Consider the following 24,480-nt stretch of genomic DNA (forward strand, 5'->3'; position numbering starts at 1 on the left):
CCCTGGGACTCAATGGAGATGGCCTCCTGCAGAGTCGCCAGTGCCGCCCGCCTGTCCCTGTTGGACCCCAACATGTCCTCCCTGTGTGACTGGTAGATGGAGTCGGTTGCCTGCTCTAGTCGCTCCATCAGCCTTTCTGGGGGGACAATGGAAGTGGCCACCCTATCCATGGCCTGAGCCATCATCTCGGATGATGCAGCCTGTTGGGTTGCCATACCGTAAATGGATTGCTCCCATGCGGTATTGCCGGGTGGCGTACGGCCACCACGTCGGCGGGCACCACACCTGTCTGGGGCAAGGCGAACTGCGCCTTGCTGTGCCGGCACTGCCTGAGGCTGCAGGACTGCATTCCCCCTCTGATCTGCTGGCCCAGAAACAGGATCAGATGTCGCGGAGTGTGACCCTGCATCCGTAACCACCGAAGGCGTAGCTGCCAACACTGACATCCCCATGGAGGGTTCTGACCCTGGTGCAGGTGGGTGAGACAGAACAGAATCCCTCCCTGGAACACTCACCTGCGACGGCACGTAGGTCTCATCCGAATCAACACCTGAGTACAGCTCGGGGGAGGTGCAGCCAGAGACACCTCTTGAGAGCACGACCTGCAGCACTTGTGGGTTCTCCCCCACCACCACACCACGTCCCTCACTGGTGGTTGGTCGGCCCTCTGACCCCTCCTGGGTCTGCACCATCTCCACAACCCCAGCAGTATCAGGTGCGTCTTCCCCTGCAAGGACATGAAAACAAAGAAATGGAAACAGGCATTAGCACCATGGCACACAATGAGGGCTGAGAAGCAAGAGAACCAGTACTTGATTGACACATGTCCCACATGACTAAAACCCTCCCATGCATGCACCCTCACTGCGTATGAAGTGCAGGCAAATGGCACACACTGATGACACCAAGATGGAAGATGAACACATTTTCTGCATGCTGCCTGGCAGTGGCATCACACATTGGCCTGTGATTGCCAGGTGAAACACACATGCCATCACACAGATGGCATGTACCATTGCTATTGAGTGAAGATGGAGAGGAGGGCAGCACCTATTCATTCAGTCCAGTTCCCGCATGTAATCGCTTTTCTAATTCTAACAGGTCAGATTTTTCACCTGGAGCTGCCAGTCTGAAATGGTCCAATTGCACAGGGACATGTGTGTACAAATGATATCCAGGTAACAAAGTCACTCCACTTTACCATAGCCATGTCAGACATGTGACTAGTGGACAGCGACATGCCTAGTAAAAGTGGTGGAATGCAAACAAACTGACTGAATGAACAGTGAAAAATAAGCAACTATGTTGTGGCAAGGTGACACTTCAAGGGCAACTGGCGTGCAGTTGGGCTAGATGTCTACTGTTGGCAGAAGGGATACTGCTATGGCCAAATGGAGCTGCGCAGGAAGTATTGCATGAAGCACATGGCTGACCCATACGACTCAGGCGCACACACTCTCACCTGGCACACAAACAGAAGCCCTCACACACACACCATGCACATGGATGACACACACATGCATGTGCACTCACCGGACAATGCCTCGTAATCAGCCAGATCTCCCACACCTTGGATCTGTTCCTCCGTGACGTAGGTCCCAGCGACTGACTCATGTGGAGTGAGTTCCATGTCTACTACTGGAGACCCACCTCCAGTCACTAGAGTTGCGGCATGACTTGAGGCCAGCTTACTCTTTGCCCTGCGCTTTAGGTCATTCCAGCGCTTATAGCAATCATTGGCTGTGCGCCTCACGATTCCAAGGGCACTTACGATGTCCGCAACGGTCTGCCAGTGTGCCTGGCGTTGTGCAGGTGTGGTCTTGGATCCTGCAACAATGACCATCTCGTTGTCATGTCCGGACACATACTCGACAAGTGCATTCAGTTCGTCATCCGTGAAGCTGGGCTTCCTGGATGGGCCGGACTGTGTAGCCGTGTCTGGGGCATCAGCCTGTGCCGGACGAGCACTCTTCCTCTTCCGCTTGGAAGGTGGTGGTGATCCTGAGTGTCCTGCGCCGCTCTGGACACTAGGGGCAGGAGCCCTGGTGGACTCTGTATCAGGAGTGTGGGATTGCACACTCAGCATGGGAGTTGGTGCAGGCATTGGCTCTAGTGTGATGGTGTCAGGGGGAATGTCAGCAGCATGGACTAGGACCGACACTGTCCTGGATGGGTGTGTGAGGGCTGGGGTGGATGGAGCCGCAGCTGCCCCTGCAGCCTCTCCGCCCTGCCTCCTTGGTGCAGCAGATGACCTTGCTGGCCCAGATGCACGTGGCATGGTGACATCAACGTGCACCAGCGCACGTGTCATAGGCCTGCTGACCTGGAAGTCAGCCATGGAGTCAGCCAGATCTGGTGCCACAATGGGCTGGTCCAACAAGGGCTGAGCATGGATGGTGTCAGCCACATCAGCCTCAACGGGAGGGGGGGGGTTATGGGTGCCCTTGACTGGTCCTTCACACATGGGGGGGACAGGCTCACCCTGCAAGTAACGGCCACGTCCCCTACCGGATCCACCACGGCCACCACTTGTGGCTCTTCCACCTTTGCCACCCTTACGGAATCCTCGCCTCCCAGCCATGGCACTGATGTAAATGTGCGTATGGGAGTGGCTGGAAACTATTGTCCTGGGCAATTGGGGGTCAAAGGGGTTGGGTACCAGATGGTAATTGTACCCTAGTGCTCTTGCAAGGCTGATTGTAACCCCTGGGGGAAAGATGACGGGTCACGCTACGCACAGGAGCCCCAAAAAAGGGAGATGACGTGCACGCAACCCCTCCTAGACCACGTGTGCAGAAAGAAAAACCTGCACTACGCTGTGGCACCCAGTAACACAAGAATGAACGTATGCGTGTCACACGCAGCCTAGAATGACCTCTGAAGGGGTAGGCTACACACGGGGCAAGCACAGATGTTAGATACGTGCGTGACTCACCGTCTGCCTGGTAAACGAGCGTGTAAAAGGAGCACGTTTGGTTGGCAACACCCCCGCCAAAAGAAGATTTGTACGCTGTCTGAGGAGACAGGACAACAGTAGAAGGGAACACTGTTTGAGGGAACAGGCCCAGGTAAACCAGTAAAAGCGAAAAAAGAGAAAAAGCTGTCAGAGGTAACAGGGAATACGAACTTGAAACGCCGTGAAGTAAATCGCGTGTGAAACGACAAGAAGTACAGAATTCACCCACTCGCTCTCCACGAAAAGCACGTACAAGGAAAACGTGTTCTACACATACCTTTTATACAGGGCCACACGTCCAGCGTCACTTACGCGGCGTGTACGCGCTAGGGCCATTTCCACCAATTACACGCTTTGTCACTTCTGCGTGTAGGGACATTTCCACCAATTACACGCTTTGTCACTTATGCGTGTAGGGCCATTTCCACCAATTACACGCTTTGTCACTTCTGCGTGTAGGGCCATTTCCACCAATCACACGCTTTGTCACTTCTGCGTGTAGGGCCATTTCCACCAATCACACGCGATTACACTCTGACGTGCAGTCTTTCCACGTGTGCTCTGTCATCACGTGCTGTGTGGGAAACACCCGTGCGGGTCACGTCACAGACGCGCTTACGCGCTGAGGGCCTTTCCTCGGTTTTCACGCTGACGTGCAGGATTTTCACGTGCCAAATCACTCCGTACCAAGCTGGCCACGCCTACGCACAAGGAATACCACGCTCCTGCCCGGAAGGCCGAACTACTGCCCCCCAGAGCCCCGAGCACGCTCCCACCTGCTGCTGCCTGACTGCCTGCTGCCCCTGCACTGCTGGGGGGTGGGGGTGGTGGGAGACATGGGTGGGGGCCTTGTGGAGGGTGCCCCTGCAGTGCTGGGGGGTGGGGGTGATAGGGGACATGGGTGGGGGCCTGGTGGAGGGTGCCCCTGGTGGCTGGGGGGTGGGGGTGATAGGGGACATGGGTGGGGGCCTGGTGGAGGGTGCCCCTGGTGGCGGGGGGGTGGGGGTGATAGGGGACATGAGTGCGGGCCTGGTGGAGGATGCCCCTGCACTGCTGGGGGGTGGGGGTGATAGGGGACATGGGTGGGGGCCTGGTGGAGGGTGCCCCTGCACTGCTGGGGGGTGGGGGTGATAGGGGACATGGGTGGGGGCCTGGTGGAGGGTGCCCCTGGTGGCGGGGGGGTGGGGGTGGTGGGAGACATGGGTGGGGGCCTGGTGGAGGGTGCCCCTGGTGGCTGGGGGGTGGGGGTGGTGGGAGACATGAGTGGGGGCCTGGTGGAGGGTGCCCCTGGTGGCTGGGGGGTGGGGGTGGTGGGAGACATGGGTGGGAGCCTGGTGGAGGGTGCCCCTGGATGCTGGGGGGTGGGGGTGGTGTGAGACATGAGTGGGGGCCTGGTGGAGGGTGCCCCTGGTGGCTGGGGGGTGGGGGTGATAGGGGACATGGGTGGGGGCCTGGTGGAGGGTGCCCCTGGTGGCTGGGGGGTGATGGTGGTGGGAGACATGGGTGGGGGCCTGGTGGAGGGTGCCCCTGGTGGCGGGGGGGTGGGGGTGATAGGGGACATGAGTGGGGGCCTGGTGGAGGGTGCCCCTGCACTGCTGGGGGGTGGGGGTGATAGGGGACATGGGTGGGGGCCTGGTGGAGGGTGCCCCTGGTGGCGGGGGGGTGGGGGTGATAGGGGACATGAGTGGGGGCCTGGTGGAGGGTGCCCCTGGTGGCTGGGGGGTGGGGGTGATAGGGGACATGAGTGGGGGCCTGGTGGAGGGTGCCCCTGGTGGCTGGGGGGTGGGGGGGTGGGAGACATGAGTGGGGGCCTGGTGGAGGGTGCCCCTGGTGGCTGGGGGGTGGGGGTGGTGGGAGACATGAGTGGGGGCCTGGTGGAGGGTGCCCCTACACTGCTGGGGGGTGGGGGTGATAGGGGACATGGGTGGGGGCCTGGTGGAGGGTGCCCCTGGTGGCGGGGGGGTGGGGGTGATAGGGGACATGAGTAGGGGCCTGGTGGAGGGTGCCCCTGGTGGCTGGGGGGTGGGGGTGGTGGGAGACATGAGTGGGGGCCTGGTGGAGGGTGCCCCTGCACTGCTGGGGGGTGGGGGTGATAGGGGACATGGGTGGGGGCCTGGTGGAGGGTGCCCCTGGTGGCTGGGGGGTGGGGGTGATAGGGGACATGGGTGGGGGCCTGGTGGAGGGTGCCCCTGGTGGCGGGGGGGTGGGGGTGATAGGGGACATGAGTGGGGGCCTGGTGGAGGGTGCCCCTGCACTGCTGGGGGGTGGGGGTGATAGGGGACATGAGTGGGGGCCTGGTGGAGGGTGCCCCTGCACTGCTGGGGGGTGGGGGTGATAGGGGACATGGGTGGGGGCCTGGTGGAGGCTGCCCCTGCACTGCTGGGGGGTGGGGGTGTTGGGAGACATGGGTGGGGGCCTGGTGGAGGGTTCCCCTGGTGGCTGGGGGGTGGGGGTGGTGGGAGACATGAGTGGGGGCCTGGTGGAGGGTGCCCCTGGTGGCTGGGGGGTGGGGGTGGTGGGAGACATGGGTGGGAGCCTGGTGGAGGGTGCCCCTGGATGCTGGGGGGTGGGGGTGGTGTGAGACATGAGTGGGGGCCTGGTGGAGGGTGCCCCTGGTGGCTGGGGGGTGGGGGTGATAGGGGACATGGGTGGGGGCCTGGTGGAGGGTGCCCCTGCACTGCTGGGGGGTGGGGGTGATAGGGGACAGGGGTGGGGGCCTGGTGGAGGGTGCCCCTGGTGGCTGGGGGGTGGTGGTGGTGGGAGACATGGGTGGGGGCCTGGTGGAGGGTGCCCCTGGTGGCGGGGGGGTGGGGGGGATAGGGGGCATGAGTGGGGGCCTGGTGGAGGGTGCCCCTGGGGGGTGGGGGTGATAGGGGACATGGGTGGGGGCCTGGTGGAGGGTGCCCCTGGTGGCTGGGGGGTGGGGGTGATAGGGGACATGGGTGCGGGCCTGGTGGAGGGTGCCCCTGCACTGCTGGGGGGTGGGGGTGATAGGGGACATGGGTGGGGGCCTGGTGGAGGGTGCCCCTGCACTGCTGGGGGTGGGGGTGATAGGGGACATGGGTGGGGGCCTGGTGGAGGGTGCCCCTGCACTGCTGGGGGGTGGGGGTGATAGGGGACATGGGTGGGGGCCTGGTGGAGGGTGCCCCTGGTGGCGGGGGGGTGGGTGTGGTGGGAGACATGGGTGGGGGCCTGGTGGAGGGTGCCCCTGGTGGCTGGAGGGTGGGGGTGGTGGGAGACATGAGTGGGGGCCTGGTGGAGGGTGCCCCTGGTGGCTGGGGGGTGGGGGTGGTGGGAGACATGGGTGGGGCCCTGGTGGAGGGTGCCCCTGGATGCTGGGGGGTGGGGGTGGTGTGAGACATGAGTGGGGGCCTGGTGGAGGGTGCCCCTGGTGGCTGGGGGGTGGGGGTGATAGGGGACATGGGTGGGGGCCTGGTGGAGGGTGCCCCTGGTGGCTGGGGGGTGGTGGTGGTGGGAGACATGGGTGGGGGCCTGGTGGAGGGTGCCCCTGGTGGCGGGGGGGTGGGGGTGATGGGGGACATGAGTGGGGGCCTGGTGGAGGGTGCCCCTGCACTGCTGGGGGGTGGGGGTGATAGGGGACATGGGTGGGGGCCTGGTGGAGGGTGCCCCTGGTGGCGGGGGGGTGGGGGTGATAGGGGACATGAGTGGGGGCCTGGTGGAGGGTGCCCCTGGTGGCTGGGGGGTGGGGGTGATAGGGGACATGAGTGGGGGCCTGGTGGAGGGTGCCCCTGGTGGCTGGGGGGTGGGGGGGTGGGAGACATGAGTGGGGGCCTGGTGGAGGGTGCCCCTGGTGGCTGGGGGGTGGGGGTGGTGGGAGACATGAGTGGGGGCCTGGTGGAGGGTGCCCCTGCACTGCTGGGGGGTGGGGGTGATAGGGGACATGGGTGGGGGCCTGGTGGAGGGTGCCCCTGGTGGCGGGGGGGTGGGGGTGATAGGGGACATGAGTGGGGGCCTGGTGGAGGGTGCCCCTGGTGGCTGGGGGGTGGGGGTGGTGGGAGACATGAGTGGGGGCCTGGTGGAGGGTGCCCCTGCACTGCTGGGGGGTGGGGGTGATAGGGGACATGGGTGGGGGCCTGGTGGAGGGTGCCCCTGGTGGCGGGGGGTGGGGGTGATAGGGGACATGAGTGGGGGCCTGGTGGAGGGTGCCCCTGGTGGCTGGGGGGTGGGGGTGGTGGGAGACATGAGTGGGGGCCTGGTGGAGGGTGCCCCTGCACTGCTGGGGGGTGGGGGTGATAGGGGACATGGGTGGGGGCCTGGTGGAGGGTGCCCCTGGTGGCTGGGGGGTGGGGGTGATAGGGGACATGGGTGGGGGCCTAGTGGAGGGTGCCCCTGGTGGCGGTGGGGTGGGGGTGATAGGGGACATGAGTGGGGGCCTGGTGGAGGGTGCCCCTGCACTGCTGGGGGGTGGGGGTGATAGGGGACATGAGTGGGGGCCTGGTGGAGGGTGCCCCTGCACTGCTGGGGGGTGGGGGTGATAGGGGACATGGGTGGGGGCCTGGTGGAGGCTGCCCCTGCACTGCTGGGGGCTGGGGGTGTTGGGAGACATGGGTGGGGGCCTGGTGGAGGGTGCCCCTGGTGGCTGGGGGGTGGGGGTGGTGGGAGACATGAGTGGGGGCCTGGTGGAGGGTGCCCCTGGTGGCTGGGGGGTCGGGGTGATAGGGGACATGGGTGGGGGCCTGGTGGAGGCTGTCCCTGCACTGCTGGGGGGTGGGGGTGATAGGGGACATGGGTGGGGGCCTGGTGGAGGGTGCCCCTGGTGGCTGGGGGGTGGTGGTGGTGGGAGACATGGGTGGGGGCCTGGTGGAGGGTGCCCCTGGTGGCGGGGGGGTGGGGGGGATAGGGGGCATGAGTGGGGGCCTGGTGGAGGGTGCCCCTGGTGGCTGGGGGGTGGGGGTGATAGGGGACATGGGTGGGGGCCTGGTGGAGGGTGCCCCTGGTGGCTGGGGGGTGGGGGTGATAGGGGACATGGGTGGGGGCCTGGTGGAGGGTGCCCCTGGTGGCGGGGGGGTGGGGGTGATAGGGGACATGAGTGCGGGCCTGGTGGAGGGTGCCCCTGCACTGCTGGGGGGTGGGGGTGATAGGGGACATGGGTGGGGGCCTGGTGGAGGGTGCCCCTGCACTGCTGGGGGGTGGGGGTGGTAGGGGACATGGGTGGGGGCCTGGTGGAGGGTGCCCCTGCACTGCTGGGGGGTGGGGGTGATAGGGGACATGGGTGGGGGCCTGGTGGAGGCTGCCCCTGCACTGCTGGGGGGTGGGGGTGTTGGGAGACATGGGTGGGGGCCTGGTGGAGGGTGCCCCTGGTGGCGGGGGGGTGATAGGGGACATGAGTGGGGGCCTGGTGGAGGGTGCCCCTGCACTGCTGGGGGGTGGGGGTGTTGGGAGACATGGGTGGGGGCCTGGTGGAGTGTGCCCCTGGTGGCGGGGGGGTGGGGGTGGTGGGAGACATGGGTGGGGGCCTGGTGGAGGGTGCCCCTGGTGGCTGGGGGGTGGGGGTGGTGGGAGACATGAGTGGGGGCCTGGTGGAGGGTGCCCCTGGTGGCTGGGGGGTGGGGGTGGTGGGAGACATGGGTGGGAGCCTGGTGGAGGGTGCCCCTGGATGCTGGGGGGTGGGGGGTGGTGTGAGACATGAGTGGGGGCCTGGTGGAGGGTGCCCCTGGTGGCTGGGGGTGGTGGGAGACATGGGTGGGGGCCTGGTGGAGGGTGCCCCTGGTGGCGGGGGGTGGGGGTGATAGGGGACATGAGTGGGGGCCTGGTGGAGGGTGCCCCTGCACTGCTGGGGGGTGGGGGTGATAGGGGACATGGGTGGGGGCCTGGTGGAGGGTGCCCCTGGTGGCGGGGGGTGGTGGGAGACATGAGTGGGGGCCTGGTGGAGGGTGCCCCTGGTGGCTGGGGGTGGTGGGAGACATGAGTGGGGGCCTGGTGGAGGGTGCCCCTGGTTGCTGGGGGGTGGGGGTGATAGGGGACATGGGTGGGGGCCTGGTGGAGGCTGCCCCTGGTGGCTGGGGGTGGTGGGAGACATGAGTGGGGGCCTGGTGGAGGGTGCCCCTGGTTGCTGGGGGGTGGGGGTGATAGGGGACATGGGTGGGGGCCTGGTGGAGGCTGCCCCTGCACTGCTGGGGGGTGGGGGTGATGGGGGACATGGGTGGTGGCCTGGTGGAGGGTGCCCCTGGTGGCTGGGGGGTGGTGGTGGTGGGAGACATGGGTGGGGGCCTGGTGGAGGGTGCCCCTGGTGGCGGGGGGGGGGGGTGGGGGTGATGGTGCCCCTGGTGGCTGGGGGGTGGGGGTGATAGGGGACATGGGTGGGGGCCTGGTGAAGGGTGCCCTTGGTGGCTGGGGGGTGGGGGTGATAGGGGACATGGGTGGGGGCCTGGTGGAGGGTGCCCCTGGTGGCGGGGGGGTGGGGGTGATAGGGGACATGAGTGCGGGCCTGGTGGAGGGTGCCCCTGCACTGCTGGGGGGTGGGGGTGATAGGGGACATGGGTGGGGGCCTGGTGGAGGGTGCCCCTGCACTGCTGGGGGGTGGGGGTGATAGGGGACATGGGTGGGGGCCTGGTGGAGGGTGCCCCTGGTGGCGGGGGGGTGGGGGTGGTGGGAGACATGGGTGGGGGCCTGGTGGAGGGTGCCCCTGGTGGTGGGGGGGTGGGGGTGATAGGGGACATGAGTGGGGGCCTGGTAGAGGGTGCCCCTGCACTGCTGGGGGGTGGGGGTGATAGGGGACATGGGTGGGGGCCTGGTGGAGGCTGCCCCTGGACTGCTGGGGGGTGGGGGTGTTGGGAGACATGGGTGGGGGCCTGGTGGAGTGTGCCCCTGGTGGCGGAGGGGTGGGGGTGGTGGGAGACATGGGTGGGGGCCTGGTGGAGGGTGCCCCTGGTGGCTGGGGGGTGGGGGTGGTGGGAGACATGAGTGGGGGCCTGGTGGAGGGTGCCCCTGGTGGCTGGGGGGTGGGGGTGGTGGGAGACATGGGTGGGGGCCTGGTGGAGGGTGCCCCTGGATGCTGGGGGGTGGGGGTGGTGTGAGACATGAGTGGGGGCCTGGTGGAGGGTGCCCCTGGGGGGTGGTGGTGGTGGGAGATATGGGTGGGGGCCTGGTGGAGGGTGCCCCTGGTGGCGGGGGGGTGGGGGTGATAGGGGACATGAGTGGGGGCCTGGTGGAGGGTGCCCCTGCACTGCTGGGGGGTGGGGGTGATAGGGGACATGGGTGGGGGCCTGGTGGAGGGTGCCCCTGGTGGTGGGGGGGTGGGGGTTATAGGGGACATGAGTGGGGGCCTGGTGGAGGGTGCCCCTGGTGGCTGGGGGGTGGGGGTGATAGGGGACATGAGTGGGGGCCTGGTGGAGGATGCCCCTGGTGGCTGGGGGGTGGGGGTGGTGGGAGACATGAGTGGGGGCCTGGTGGAGGGTGCCCCTGCACTGCTGGGGGGTGGGGGTGATAGGAGACATGGGTGGGGGCCTGGTGGAGGCTGCCCCTGCACTGCTGGGGGGTGGGGGTGCAGGGGGACATGAGCAGGTGTGCAGGGTAGTCCCCTGTTTTGTGGGCTGCCTGCAGGGGCCGTGGAGGGTGTACAGGGAACACCTGTGAGGACCCACCCAGCCTAATTGCGTGTGATAATTCCCGCACACCCCTGTAATACACGTACCTGGCCAAATCGCATGTGAGAATTCCCGCGCACCCCTGTAATACACGTACCCTGGCCAATCGCGTGTAGAACTTCCCACGCACCCCTGTAATACACGTACCAGGCCAAATCGCGTGTGATGATTTCCGCGCACCCCTGTAATACACGTACCTGGCCAAATCGCATGTGAGAATTCCCGCGCACCCCTGTAATACACGTACCCAGCCGAATCGCGTGTAGAACTTCCCGCACACCCCTGTAATACACGTACCCTGGCCAATCGCGTGTAGAACTTCCCACGCACCCCTGTAATACACGTACCAAGCCAAATCGCGTGTGATAATTCCCGCGCACCCCTGTAATTCACGTACCCTGGCCAATCGCGTGTAGAACTTCCCACGCACCCCTGTAATACACGTACCAGGCCAAATCGCGTGTGATAATTCCCGCGCACCCCTGTAATACACGTACCTGGCCAAATCGCGTGTGATAATTCCCGCGCACCCCTGTAATACACGTACCTGGCCAAATCGCATGTGAGAATTCCCGCGCACCCCTGTAATACACGTACCCAGCCGAATTGCGTGTAGAACTTCCCGCACACCCCTGTGATACACGTACCCTGGCTAATCGCGTGTATGACTTCACGCGTACCCCTGATATGCATGTTACCCGCTTTGCGTTCCTTGTTTGGCAGCCCTGTAGACTGGTCCAGGGTTAGCGCAGCCCTTTGCGATGATTTAGCGATTTTGATGGCTTTTCCTTGCGCGAGGGCGTTCTTGGGGGCGTTACTGGCGCTGCTGCAGGGTCGCTGCGATACTCTGCGCCACGGCTGGTTTGGGAGCCTGAAATCCATGAATACGCTGTGCGCGGAAATCGGTTTTAGCGCACGTGCCTGGCGCAGACAATCGCACGCGGACACTCTGCGCCAGCCGCTTGCGACACTTTTCTGCGAAATTCTATGAATTACCCTGTAAGTGTCTCCATCCACCCTGCCCCCGTGCGAGCACACCATCACAGGTGCCAGCTGCCATTGATTCTAGACGGGTGGGCATGCAAGGGTAAGGCGAGTGCCATAGACCAATGCATGTGTTAGTGCACACCAATATGTAACAATACACCGATACGTTTGAACGTGTAGTGCACTTACAGCAGTGTCTCACAACTGTTTACCTGCAACTATTTGGAATATTTGTATTTTTGTTTTTATTTTTTATCCAGTACTTTTTTCGTTTCTCCAATGACCCAATTTCATAATACCTCATATTGCAAACACTTTATACTCGCACTACATTACCCATATTGCTACTATGATAATTTTGGCCTTACTCCTACTACATCACCTATAATTACAATACACATACTGGTGTAGTTATTGTGCCCAGTGCACATATTCTGGGGGGCATGGCCAATATTTGTGAAATGGTATTATAATAATGTATAAGCGCATTGTAAAAAAAAAGGGTAGGAAAATCATTGGGTCCTAGCTAGTAATTGACAAAAATAATATTGTTGACACAAAATAGAAGATGGCATGGTATAGCATGAACAAAGAGCAATACATGTTTCAATATATGACAATATATATTGTGAGTGAACCCATCATATCAGAATGGGCTGAGAGAACAACACAAAAGGCTATAGTGCAAGGTTGCCACAGATAATGCCGATGGACGCAATGCTTGCTCATTACTAGGGGCTCGAGGAGGAGCGATTGCTATACGTTTCTGCATCTGCACTATGAACATTCTCAACACGGATCTTGAAAGGCAGGCTGCCCTGAAGTCCAGCAGCTGGGCCACGCATAGGGGTGGCGGTTCTTCTTCACCTATGCAGGCCAAGCAGCCAGAGGTTTCTCGGCAACAACTGTTCTGCACCAAAGTTGGCACTACCTCACATTGATGGCACATACACCAAGTGGAAAAGTCTGCCATGCGACAAGGATCAGGATCCTGCGAGCGATCGTCACGACTTTCACTTGACTTACCATCTTTTTGATGACTTTCTCTCACGCATTTCCTCTTCGGTATACTCCAGTTCGTAAAGGTGTGTTTGAATTGAGGCCATAATAATTGTAGATAGCAGAAATAAAAAATCAACTGTGTGAGCAGTGCTCCAGATAAGCTTTTGGAGGTGGGAGTATTTTACTCTCTATTTTTAAACTTTGAGAGTAAATGTGATTTTAAGAGAGTAAAAATGACTTTTCTCCTTTGCAAGAGAGTAAAATGTATGCGACATCCAGACGACGTGTGCAAAAACTGTATTGAAATCATTACTATGCAGCAGATTTCTGCATTGTGACAGAATACACCTTTCATTATTTCTAGCCATTTGATCTCTCCTGCATATATTTAAATGTTGAAATCACAAAAACCTAGCCAATTATATAGTAAAGCAAACATGAATTGTTTTGTGTGTTTTGAAATTCAATAGCAGAATTGTCTTTTGATGTTTAATGAAGTCCTAATTTCCTGGAGCTGTTACTACCTAATGGTATGCCAGTGTTATGATACAACAGTGCAGAGAGGCAAGAACCCCATGCTAAATACTATATCTAATCTAGTTGTCAAATGGCTATTTATATAGCTCTTTTGGCAAAGCGCTGTGCATAGAACATATTTTATCACAATTACCACCAAACCAAAGTCGGTACTCCTTTATCGACCTCGAAAGGATGAAAGGCTGAGTTGGACTTTCCGGAATTCGAACCCGCAACCTACAGATCACGCACAGATTGCAGCAACGAGTGCTCAACCGGCTGAGCTATCTTATTGGCTAACATCCTTCAGAGGTTGGTTAACTGAATATCGACTGAGGTATAATTATCACAGTACCTAGATGTATGACGAACCATTCATGAAGCGCTACATAAAGTTAAATACCTTGTGTATAGGCGCGTTATAAATGCCATATCATATCATACCCAGCTGGATTATCACAGGGACAGGTTTTGCTGAGTTTCTATTTCAATTACCAATTTGTTTGTTTTTGAAGAGCGCTTGCACTTCCTTGAGAGTCAGGTGTTGGATGTTTTAATTGTAGACCTGAAGATTTGAGAGGCTAGAACACCTGTGATCAGTGTAATGACAATCACTCACCCTTGAGCAAAGACTCTGCTGCCACTGACCTTTTATAGTAATGTACCCCATTGACTGCAAGGCTGAATGGATGTAAACTAGACTGTGCATAGTCATCATTTTACCACTGTTTTTATAATTAGAGTGTAAATTAAATTATAACAGTAAAAATCATCTGCCTCTGCATGATTATGCGCAGAGCACAGGAACTTTGAAAAATACAATTGTGCAATACTGGTTTGCTTTCACTGGAAAAAAAAGCATAACTTGTTGAAAAATATGAATTCTCAATTGCAACTTAGTTTTCCATCTTATTCGTTATTCAATCCTAACATTCTAGCAAAACATGCACCGTGCTTCTGAAGCTGAATGGAAAGAAACCATTCCTTTTGTCACAGTGAGCAGTTTATTTATTGAAAGGCTTCATAGAAATACATTCTGTTTCAGAGGTGGCTTGCAATTACATCCATGTACATAAAAATCAAAAGAAGCCTTGTGGGTTCTGTCAAGTAACCTGACCTTTGCACTGCCCTTTGCTTTAAACCTGTGTGCAAATGTACCCAGGAAAATAATAAAGCCGCGTGTTTACAAGATTTTCATGCGTAAAAAGACCTTATCTGGAGGCCTGTGTGTGAGAGTATTTTTGTTGTTTTTGTAATTTGGATAAAATAATGGATTGATGTTTTAATTTAAAATGGTATTTAAGAACAATATGATGAGAAGAAACAGACATGTTAGAAGAAGACTACAGGACTAGACCCAAAGTTGGAAAGTTCTCATTGGCATGTGAAAAAAAACCCACCTGTAAATATACAATTGCGATCTGGTTCAGCAAAGACATTTCTCAGTTATGTAGTAATTATTGAAAGTAAAAGCGCCTATAGACCAAAGTGATTCGAGCTAGTTTAAGTACCTTTTCTTCGGTTCAATTTGTCATAGTTGTTAGCTGAACTGAGCAAAAAGGAGTCGTGAAGGCTCGGAAATTGACATGAAGGCAGCACAGAAAATCCCAAGTTGTCTTCACAAAGGGTTTGTTGATACTTACTGGGGAAAGAGGTGTCTTGGAATTTCCATGGTGGAGACATGTCGATATCAAACAGAGGATGTTCGAATGAGACGTGCACTGGCGTTGTGACAAGCGGCGTAAGCGTCTAATGAGGTCAGCGTGAGGTGCAGGTGTTATGATTTAGTGCCGCAAGAGAACTTGAACTTAGGCCAATAGATCAACAGATAAGATTATCACAAGATGACAGTTTACAACCCGTGAGGTTTGCATGTCTAAATGTCAGAAAATCGGAGGTAAGATGCATTGGAAAATAAAAGTATGATCGATAGTGCTCAAAAATACATGCCCTATCAATAGGGCCAGTAGAATGGCTGAGATAACTTTGACTTTAAGTAGTTTAATATGTATCGTTATTGTCATTATTATTACAGTGATTTTTTTTGTTTCTTTTGGACTGACATTTTGATTAACACTGAAGCTCAGTCGTGGCTCGTAGTGTGCAGTGAAAATAAAGTCCTTTGCTAGCCTTATACATGCACCCTGTGGATCTAGACTACCCATCACTGCTGAACCCCCTCTTTCTGTAGCTGGCTTGCCCCTCACTGCAGGCCTGCCCTCCCATTGAACCACCCATCCCTACAGACCACCACGCCTCACTGCTGACTCTTTGAAAGTCCATAAAAGTAAGAAGGTATTTGGAAATGATTTGAATGGCTACCATACTTTTCTCCATTGTGCAGAGCCCACAGCTGCAGTCAGCTGCCGTGAGGTGATTAGATGCAATTTGAACTGCCCCTGTATGTATCATGCCTCTGTGCAGCGTTGCGAGATTGAGTGAATGGGTCATGTTAATTGTCACTTCCTCCCTTGTGTTAAGCAATGTTCTGCTTGATTGTGTAATGAAGCGCTGAGGCATTCTGGTACAACATTCAAGACCATTCCAATAGAAGTACTGCACTTCACAAATGCCACTAACAGCTCTCCACCTGCTATGAAAGATCCCTCATGTGTGAGTCAGGCAATTATACCAGTGTTTTTTTTAAGTGTTTGTGAAGTTTTCCAAGTGGCCCTTTCTTTTGCCTTTAGGAAACCTGTATCGTCTGTTAGTCCGTTTTGGATATCATTTCTATTTCGGTGTTATGTTATTGGGTTTAATACCACCCTCCACTGCTATTTGCATGGCCTCTAGGCGCGCTGATGACCTTGAAAGTGGGGACTGGTTTTGGTTTGTGTAGATGGAGGGCTAGCAAGATAGCTTTGATGTTGTGTTGATTAGTGTTATTCGGGTAGACCATGCTGAGTGCGTGTGTATCTTTGATTATTGCCTGATGGAATGAATCTATCAAATTAGTTTGTGCTCGGGGTGGTACACATTTTGATGTAGGTTTAAGCCTGGTCTTTCGCATGATTCTACTATTTATACACAGTTCGTTAATCAATTTGTCCGCTGGCATTTTTTGTCCCGTCTCCAAGGATATAATTAACTTGGTATTTTCAAAATCTTTGATGGTCATTGGTGTGATTTCCGGGTGAAAATGTTGCATTAGGTTGTTTCCGATTGGTTTTGTGGAAATGCTTTTCAGGTTTCAATTTCCTCACAAATTTGTAGGTGTCTGTTAGGACCTGTGTCTGGATTCTTAGCTGAAGTCCTCTGATAGTTGAACCGACATATAGTCTGTCACACACGCATATTATAATGTATGCTGCAAACTTGGATCCGCAGACACTGGCGATCGGATGCCGTTCAGACTTCTCCTCTCAGTAATCTTTGCTCTGTTCCTTGGGCGTCCTGCCCACCAGTCTGCAAGCTTGGTCGCGCCACTACCAGGTACTACTCTCTGTTCTTTCTCGTACCGCTTCCTTTGCAGTTCCATACGCCGAGCCTCCAGCATCTCCCACTATTCAAAAGTCGTAGACTTTGCGACCTGGCTTGACTCCACCTTCACACGGCGTGATGATGTCAGGGGGCTTCCCCTGTGCATAGCACTCTCCATCTCTCCTTCTGCTCTGACAAGTTGCAATTAAATACACGCCTCTGGTTAACGAGACCTCTTCCTTTTTTCTTCCACATATGTTTCTTTTCACATTGTCTTCAGCCAAACGTAAAGTTGCCATACTACTCTTCATAGAAGATAGACCATATATGCAGCTATGGTAGTTGACTTGGGAATCCTTGTCCCTAAAGGGGGGGTTGGTCCCGGTGAGGTCCCACTTGCCTCGACCCCTTGGGAGGGTCTTGCAGAGTGGGCTCACCCCCCTAGCCACTGCCCATAGCCATGCTAATCCTTATGATCATTCTCACCCACTTCCTGCCCTACCCCCCCCCAAAAAAGCTCTATGAGCTAACTTTATCAATCCTTAAAATCCAACTTTGCACACAAAGTGCCTGCCAGGGTTTTATCAAAGCAGTCTTCTGAGAGCTAATGGTTTAATTGGTGCTGTAAACACGCTACTGGTGTAATACAAATGTGTTAACCAGGCCTGCCTTTAGCCCCTTGATTTATAAGCAATGTGTGTGCCCTTTACTGAAGTCCTGTTTAAAACAAGCATTGGCAAAGCCAGCAGTTTTGGCTTGTGTATGGGTATTATATGGGTATTTGCCAGGCACTGTTATCCTAGGTCCAGGCATGTGAACCATTTTCCAGCTGCTATCTTTAATGGCCAGTTAGTACCATTACGGCAATGCCTGGTAAATACCGTTCCCATATCTACTCAAAAGCCCAATCTGTTGCATTTCCAATACTCCTTTTACATGCAGGGCACCTCTGTCGTCAAGTGGTGCTGGTCTCACACACACACGACACACGCTCGCGGCTCTGTCGTGTGGCTCTTGGAGCTAGCGCAGTTGCTTTTATTTCATGGGAGCTGATGTTATTGGTGTCTTTGCAGCGTCTCAAAGCTTCTTCTTCCTTTGCCAGTGCCTGTGCTTCTTCCAAGGGTGTCTCTTTTGCTTACATGATCCACCAGCCTATCGAGTATCTCTTGGTCTGTGGGACCTCTGTTTCTCGTGAACTGGCTACGTAGTCCTCTGCTGGTGCATGGAATCCTTTTACTTGTGTACAAAACCACAACCTGTGCAGCGTCACATTCCGGTTCTTGCCAAGCCTCTTTGCCAAAAGTGCTGAAGTTCATTGTTCTATAAATTGTGTTGGTTAGGTCCACCTTACATAACGACTTTGATGCGGCTGAGGCAGTCTTTAGCGTATGACCCAAAGGGTATACAGGCTGGAATGTCAAGTTGATGTTATTGGCTGTAGGGTTATGTGAAGTGGTGGGCTGTCTATACACTCTGCACACTTTCTTCTAGGCTAGGATCCTGGTGTATGCAAAGTTCTGCAACTTCCCGCTCCTCCCCCACCATATACTGTATTAGTGGGTTTGCTAATGGTAAGCAGTTTGTGGGAGGCTGTTTGACTACTGGTACATAACCGTGGAACAGGCAATATAGAGAGTCGTACAGTTTTGTGTTACTACTTTTGTTGGCCAATTTGAGTGTCTTAAGAGTGGTTTCTGGTGATAGCGACTTTGCCGTAGATGGGCCTTGCTGTATGTTTTTCGCCCCTTTTGAACCTTGCTTAAGGTTTGGGATTTGTGGCCAGTCGTTCGGCTTTACAGTGGACTAATGGAGACATCCCCACCGGGAGGACCAAGGTTATCCTGCGATTTATTTGGCAGGATACAAGCTGCCAATAGGTTTTCCGAGAGGATGAGAAGCTTTTTGAGTAATGCGATTACCGGTTTATAGACATAATGTCTAAAACATAATGTCGAAAAAATAAAAATTCGAATGTCTTTTTTTTCTTTGTTTTTTGTTCGAATTGGGGGGTTGCCCCCAACCCTCCTTTTTAATTTTTTTTTGTTTTAACCTTTTTTTACTTACAGAACCTCAAAAAAAACATGTAAATAAAAAAATAAAGCATTCGGAAAAAGAAAATTCGACATTTTTGTAATTCAACATAATTTTTTTGACATTATGACTGCACACCGCGATTACCTTCTGGGAAGGAGGAGAGGGCACGATCAGAGTTCGCCCCTAAGGTTTCTGGCTTTATCCTCTGGTATCAGAGGAAGTCCCAAAGAGTCAAGCCAGTGAAACAGAATGGCTGTTGGATTCACTGTTCTATAGCCTCGCCCAGAAGCAAGGGAGTCCTGTACAGGTCATGGAGGAGTACAATGGTAGAAAGAATCTAACAAGTGAACAAGCAAACAATAGTAGCAATGATCACGCTACAATCTGTTGCTATTATCATGTGTCCTTATAACCTGAACCTGGATCAGTATTTCTGCCTCTCAAGCATTTAAACAGAGCAGTTGTTGGCATCCACTGTTGATTGTGGGCCACGTAGTCCATGACTTGGTGCCGCAAACTAAGTCCTCTTGGGATTTCGGATGGCTTTGGCAGTCATGGCACATACGTGGAGACCAATTGTTATACCAATATTGAGGCAGGTCAGAGGAGCCAAGTGTCTTTTCATAGGAATCGGTGGGTTCGCTCAACCCTCCATATTACAGGGTTGTTATGCTGGAGAGGAGGGACCCTACTTGGAACTTGTGGTTGTCCAAGAAGGGCTTGGACCATGTGAGGGCCGTGCCACCTGGACGTTCAAGCACCTCAAAGTGGTCGTGAAGTATTCAAGATGGACCGTATCAAGCACCGCAGACAGGGCAAGCATGATGGTTACCTGAGTGCCCGGGGTCACCGTAAATGAGCAGCTCTTCCTTGATGTCCAGTAGAGTGGGTCCAGTGCCATTGCGCTGGCAGAAGCCGGACTGGCATTGGTTTTTATGACTTTGATTCCATGTGGTGTGGTATTAGTGGGGTCACTTCTTATTCCAGATGTTAAGCAGTTCAAGGACAGAAATGCCAAGCAATGACTCAAGGACAATTTTTGTACTTCATGAACTTGCCAGGTCTATGACCGATATATAGCTGCCTGGACGAGAAAGGAAAGCTGATACAGGGCTCTTCTTCTACATTATGCATTCTGTACTATAAATTTAGATGTTCACCTTTCAAAACCATATATTTTTGTTAAACTACGATTTGAATATAATAAACACTAGGGTCCCGATTCATGTAAAAGTGTGTAGGGATCCTGCTAAGGCTGCGCACCGAGAATGCCTATGCGTGAGCCTGCACGCAGAGGTTTATCTGTGCTGAGAGGTTTTTCTGCGTGCTCTGCGTATTCATGGATTGTTCATCCAAAATGATCATATATGCAAGTCACGGCCAGAAGGCCCCCGACACGCCCCCACCCAAAGCAAAAAGAGCCAGATACAGCCAGCTTTGCGTGCTCCTTGGGTGTGTACATATGCACCCTTGAAAAAGTGTGTGGGCTCCCCAGCAATCAAGTCTGCATCTCATGGATACTGTGCTCAGTCCCCCGTAACTCTTACCAGCACCCCGAGTACATGTGTACAAATTTCCATGACTCAGGTAAAACTCTGAGAAATCTGCATGCATCCCCCCGTAAACCATTCACACACCCCGCTACACTGTATACGCACACCCCTAAGTAAGATCTGCACCTTATCTGCGTGCACGCACCTCTAAATCTAACCTGCAATCTCACCACGCAGAGGTGATTCCTATGCGCAAGTGTCTGTACGTCTGCCTTCGGCTGGTGGATAGATTGAGGGCTTTTCCTCGACGAGGGCTTGGGCGATCAGATCCATGAATACGCTTCGTTCCGCACATTTGTGGGCGTGTGTTGGACTGCCTGCGGCCAGTCCCTCGTAATGCCCACATTTCCCCATGTTCTTCCCCATTTCGCGTGTTCCACCCCCTAGTCTGGCCTCTGCGCAGGCCACACTGACGCTCTGCGAGGTGCCTCGTCACCGAGACGTCCCTTTTTACTGTGTAGAAAATTCCATGAATCGGGCCCTATGTCTGTTTCTCTGTCGCAAATGCATTTGGATTGGATAGTACCATAAGTCCTTTTCGAAACAAGGCGCACTGCAAGCATTTCTTTCCATTGGTCCATCTTGTAATGTATTATTTAAAAGTTTCTTTTAATTTTGTTATCCTATCTAACTTTGTTGTAATCATTTTTCAGTTACAGTTTTAACTAAGCAGGCCAACGTTGCTATTTTGTAACTGATCCGATGAATGCCATTACCCCTGTTCTAGAGGCACTTGGTGATTGCTGGCTTCCTCTGTCGTTCACAGGTTGAGACCCCGCCTCCTCCTGCTTGTGGCCTGCTGTGCAGCTGCTGTGATTGGCCTGTATCTGGAGCCGGACCAGAGTTTCAGGTAGGTGTCCAGGTGGCTGCTAACAGTGCTGTGCTTGCTTAGGAATCTCAGGAAATCTGGTACCAGGAGTGTGGTGGCAGAGCACAAGATGTTCTTGGTCTCCAATTGTTTTCAAGAAGTAAAGTACTTTGTAGTCATTTACTTTGTGGTTATTACTTTGGATTACTTGTAGTTGTATGTTAAGGAATTAAAGGGGGTGGAGAGGGGTTTGGGTAGGAGTGGTAGGGAAGGGTTAAAGAGGACGAGTGCCCCCTCCCCAAAAAACATCATAGTAAACATTTGAAGTCATTTCCACTAAGTAAATTACCACAAAGTAATTGATTTCGTTGAAAGGACATGGACCGATTTTTTTGTCTCAGGAAATGAACTCCGATTTAGCAGAGTGCAAGGATTTTACAGCTTATGTGAATTTGTTTTCACGTTTCATGCCCTCCAATGTACATGTTTCAGGAAACCGACACTGCGTTCTAAATACTAACGAACGCAACCGACTAAAAGATAAAGGCTGTGGACATAACTAAAAAGTAAATATCATAAGTATAAACAAATAGTCCATTATCACACAAATATTAATTGCTTGGTAAATTCGTTCAGTCCTTGCGGAAATTCAGTTTGGAGTGTATAGCTCCAAAATGTTTCTCTCTTCAACAGTTGTAATTCCCTGCCTGCACAACTTTGATGTTGTTTATAGCACGTTTCCCTGCAGGCGGCTAATGTTGTGCTGCTTCCTTTAGACGTGTTTCATCGCGCTACATTTCTGATTTTACTTACAGATTTCCATTTTATGTTTAATGAATCTGTCTTCAAACTTGCAGGCAGTCTGTCCCACATACAGCCATCATACATATGTGTCATGCTGTTGCTGCATTGACATGGGAGATGGGGCAAAAGTGCTCTACTCATGAGTTACTAAACACATCTTGAATGCATGTGCTGGGCCCTTAGACAAGATATGTTGAAGGTTGCAATGGCACGGATCTAAGGCTTTTAATCATTTTGTAGAAATACATTGCATTATGGTCTGAAAGCAAAGTATGTGCAATGTTTAAAAAGGAGCTAACAGTTAGAGTGGACACATTAGTTGGAACAAGCCCTCTTTAAAATTAGGGGGCAGCAGCCTGCAGGGACTGATGGCTGCACTGCACCCCGGAGTTTGTCTTCACAATGCAGCATTTTTAGTTTTGGTTATAAGGTGCTGCTCAAGTGTCACCAATAACCCAACACTATTGCATTTGGGTACAGGTAGGAGGAAGAGGACATGTGAGGAAGGAGACATACAGCCTGTGGGTGGTGTTTCATTATTTACCCACCTGCTGACTGTTCAAGGCCATGTTAATCCCGTTGCTCACTTCGACCTCCTTGATGTTACCTGTGAAGCTCGTCTGCGAGGCCAGGCGGACGATGCAGAGTTGGTCCCACAGTGACCTACCATTTGGTCACCCATTAGCCTGGCTATGACAGACCTACCCAAGGTCTTCCACCTAGATTAATGACACATTTTAAGCTCTATCTGGTTGGTAAAACTTGTTAAAAAATCATGATGTACAACTAGGACACCAACATGTACTAGAAGAATTTTCATTTATGTGTTTCTCTGTTCTTTTCATTTTACTATGAAGTATATCTCTGTATCAATTTGTTTAACTTGGTTTATGCTTGTAATATAGTTTTTGTACTCATTGCCCACAATTGTTGCTATGTAGAATAATTGCACCTCTGCACACATTGAAATAGTTGTGTTACTTCATGAATATGTCAAAAGAGTACCAAAGAGTTACTAGGTCAGCAATATATTAAAAGCTGTACCTAACTTCACCAAAAAGAAAGCGCATGTTATGTTTTTTGATGTACACCTATCCATAATTAGGCAACAAATGGCACCATCGATGGATGGTTAATACACAGTAGATTTAACTTGCATTTAAATAAGTTGCAATTTTTTGACTACTACAGCCAGGACATACCCCTTTTCAGCATATAACCGGTCCCACAGTGTTCTGCTGGATTCCCGCCTAGAAACACTTGTGTACAGGCGTGTTATAAATGACATGTTTGATTTGTATCGCGCTCATACACAAGTGTTTCTGAGCGCAATGAGGCAAGGGAAGGTAACAAGGCAGACAGATCAGCAGGGGAGAGGAGGAGAGAAAGCAGAAGCAAAGAGGAAGGTCTTGAGGTGCTTCCGGAACCGGAGATGGTGCTCCTCAAGTTTCAGAGTGGCAGGTAGGCTGTGCCAGAGGGAGGCCCCAGCTCCATCATATCATATCATATGTGACGGTAGATCTCGACTCTACCAGTCTCCATGTTCCTACTGTTTACTCTTCGGTTCTGTCAGCCAATGTGAACTTTCCCACCCAATGCCTGCCCCTCCCTGCCCAAAACACATCCTCCTGTGATCCCTTCGAGCTAGCTCAATCGTGGAGCAGCCTCGAACTGTCTGCTGCATAAGACCAGCCAGAGTTATTTCGAAGCAGTTTTTGTAGAGTTAATGGGCCTTATTCCGAGATTGGAGGTAACCGCGCCGCTATTTGCGGCATGGTTGCCTCCGAACTCGTCCAAACTCCGGCCTGGTGAATGGAGTAATTACCGGTCCATTCCAAGGTTGGCGGGACCGGTAATTCCCCATTACGGTACCGTTCTTGACCCCGGAGTCCCTTTGCGGGTCCTTCCTTAACACCTGCTTTTAGCAGTAGGGAACTCGTAGTAGGGCGGTAAGGGTTTAACGGCACCAGTCTCGTGACCGTTGACCCTTACCGCCCTACTCGGAATGAGGCCCAATGGCTTAATCACAGCTGTAAATGCTCTATCCGTGTAGCAAAAATGTGTTTGCCAAGCATGCCTTGAGACACAAGGTTTATAAGCAAAACACGTGTCCTTGCATCTGTTCTTTACACTGCAGTCCTGTTAAAATGCGCATTGGCAAAGCCAAGCGTTTCGACCTTTAGATCGGTATTAGGCCTTTGACAGGCACTGCTATTGCGTCACCCATGTGCGCACACCATTTAGCTGCTATTGCCATTTTCTAGCCCGGTTGTATATTAAGGCAGTGCCTGGCTAATACCTATCCACAAGCCCAAGCACGTGTTCACTTTACCAGTGTCTGTTATGCGCTGGGTCAGCCGTCCCAGCTTGCGTGCACATTTTACTCAGAGGTAGAAGTGTAAGAGAACAGCACTGGAACAGTGTGACCCGGGAAGGGTGGAGGGTCAAGGGAGGGAGCCTCGCATGTGCTAGGGGTATGGGGGTTGGGGGCGCAGATAGACGGCCAAGTGGTTGGGGTGGGCCGAATCCGCTTGGCTTGTTCTCCTATTTTAGTTGTTGACCAAAAAAGAAATAAGTTGCTTTGTGACTGTTATGGGGGCACAAGGGTATGCGTTCCTGACGATTATTTTTAAATTCTAGGCCATTTAACTTTTGTTGTCAGGCCTGATATGACATGTATAATCCTCCTAGACTTTTAGTCTAGGTCACGTGTTAAAAAAAAAAAAAACTTTAAAAAAACGTGAGGTGAAGGTGAGCTCTGTTTCCTTCAAAACGATATTCAAAAGGAAGCGC

General features: G+C 53.8%; 1 protein-coding gene across 1 annotated transcript in view; it reads left to right on the forward strand.

The window, feature by feature from the left end:
* Positions 1-24,480, forward strand: part of LOC138528640 (tripeptidyl-peptidase 1-like) — a 171,970-nt gene that overhangs the window by 41,600 nt on the left and 105,890 nt on the right. Inside the window, exon 2 of the mRNA XM_069640459.1 lies at positions 20,842-20,925. Coding sequence (XP_069496560.1) covers positions 20,842-20,925 — 84 coding nt within the window. The remainder of the gene's footprint in view (positions 1-20,841; positions 20,926-24,480) is intronic.

This window comes from Ambystoma mexicanum, chromosome 7q (genome assembly GCF_040938575.1).
Source record: "Ambystoma mexicanum isolate Mex_15411 chromosome 7q, UKY_AmexF1_1, whole genome shotgun sequence".
Lineage (NCBI taxonomy): Eukaryota > Metazoa > Chordata > Amphibia > Caudata > Ambystomatidae > Ambystoma > Ambystoma mexicanum.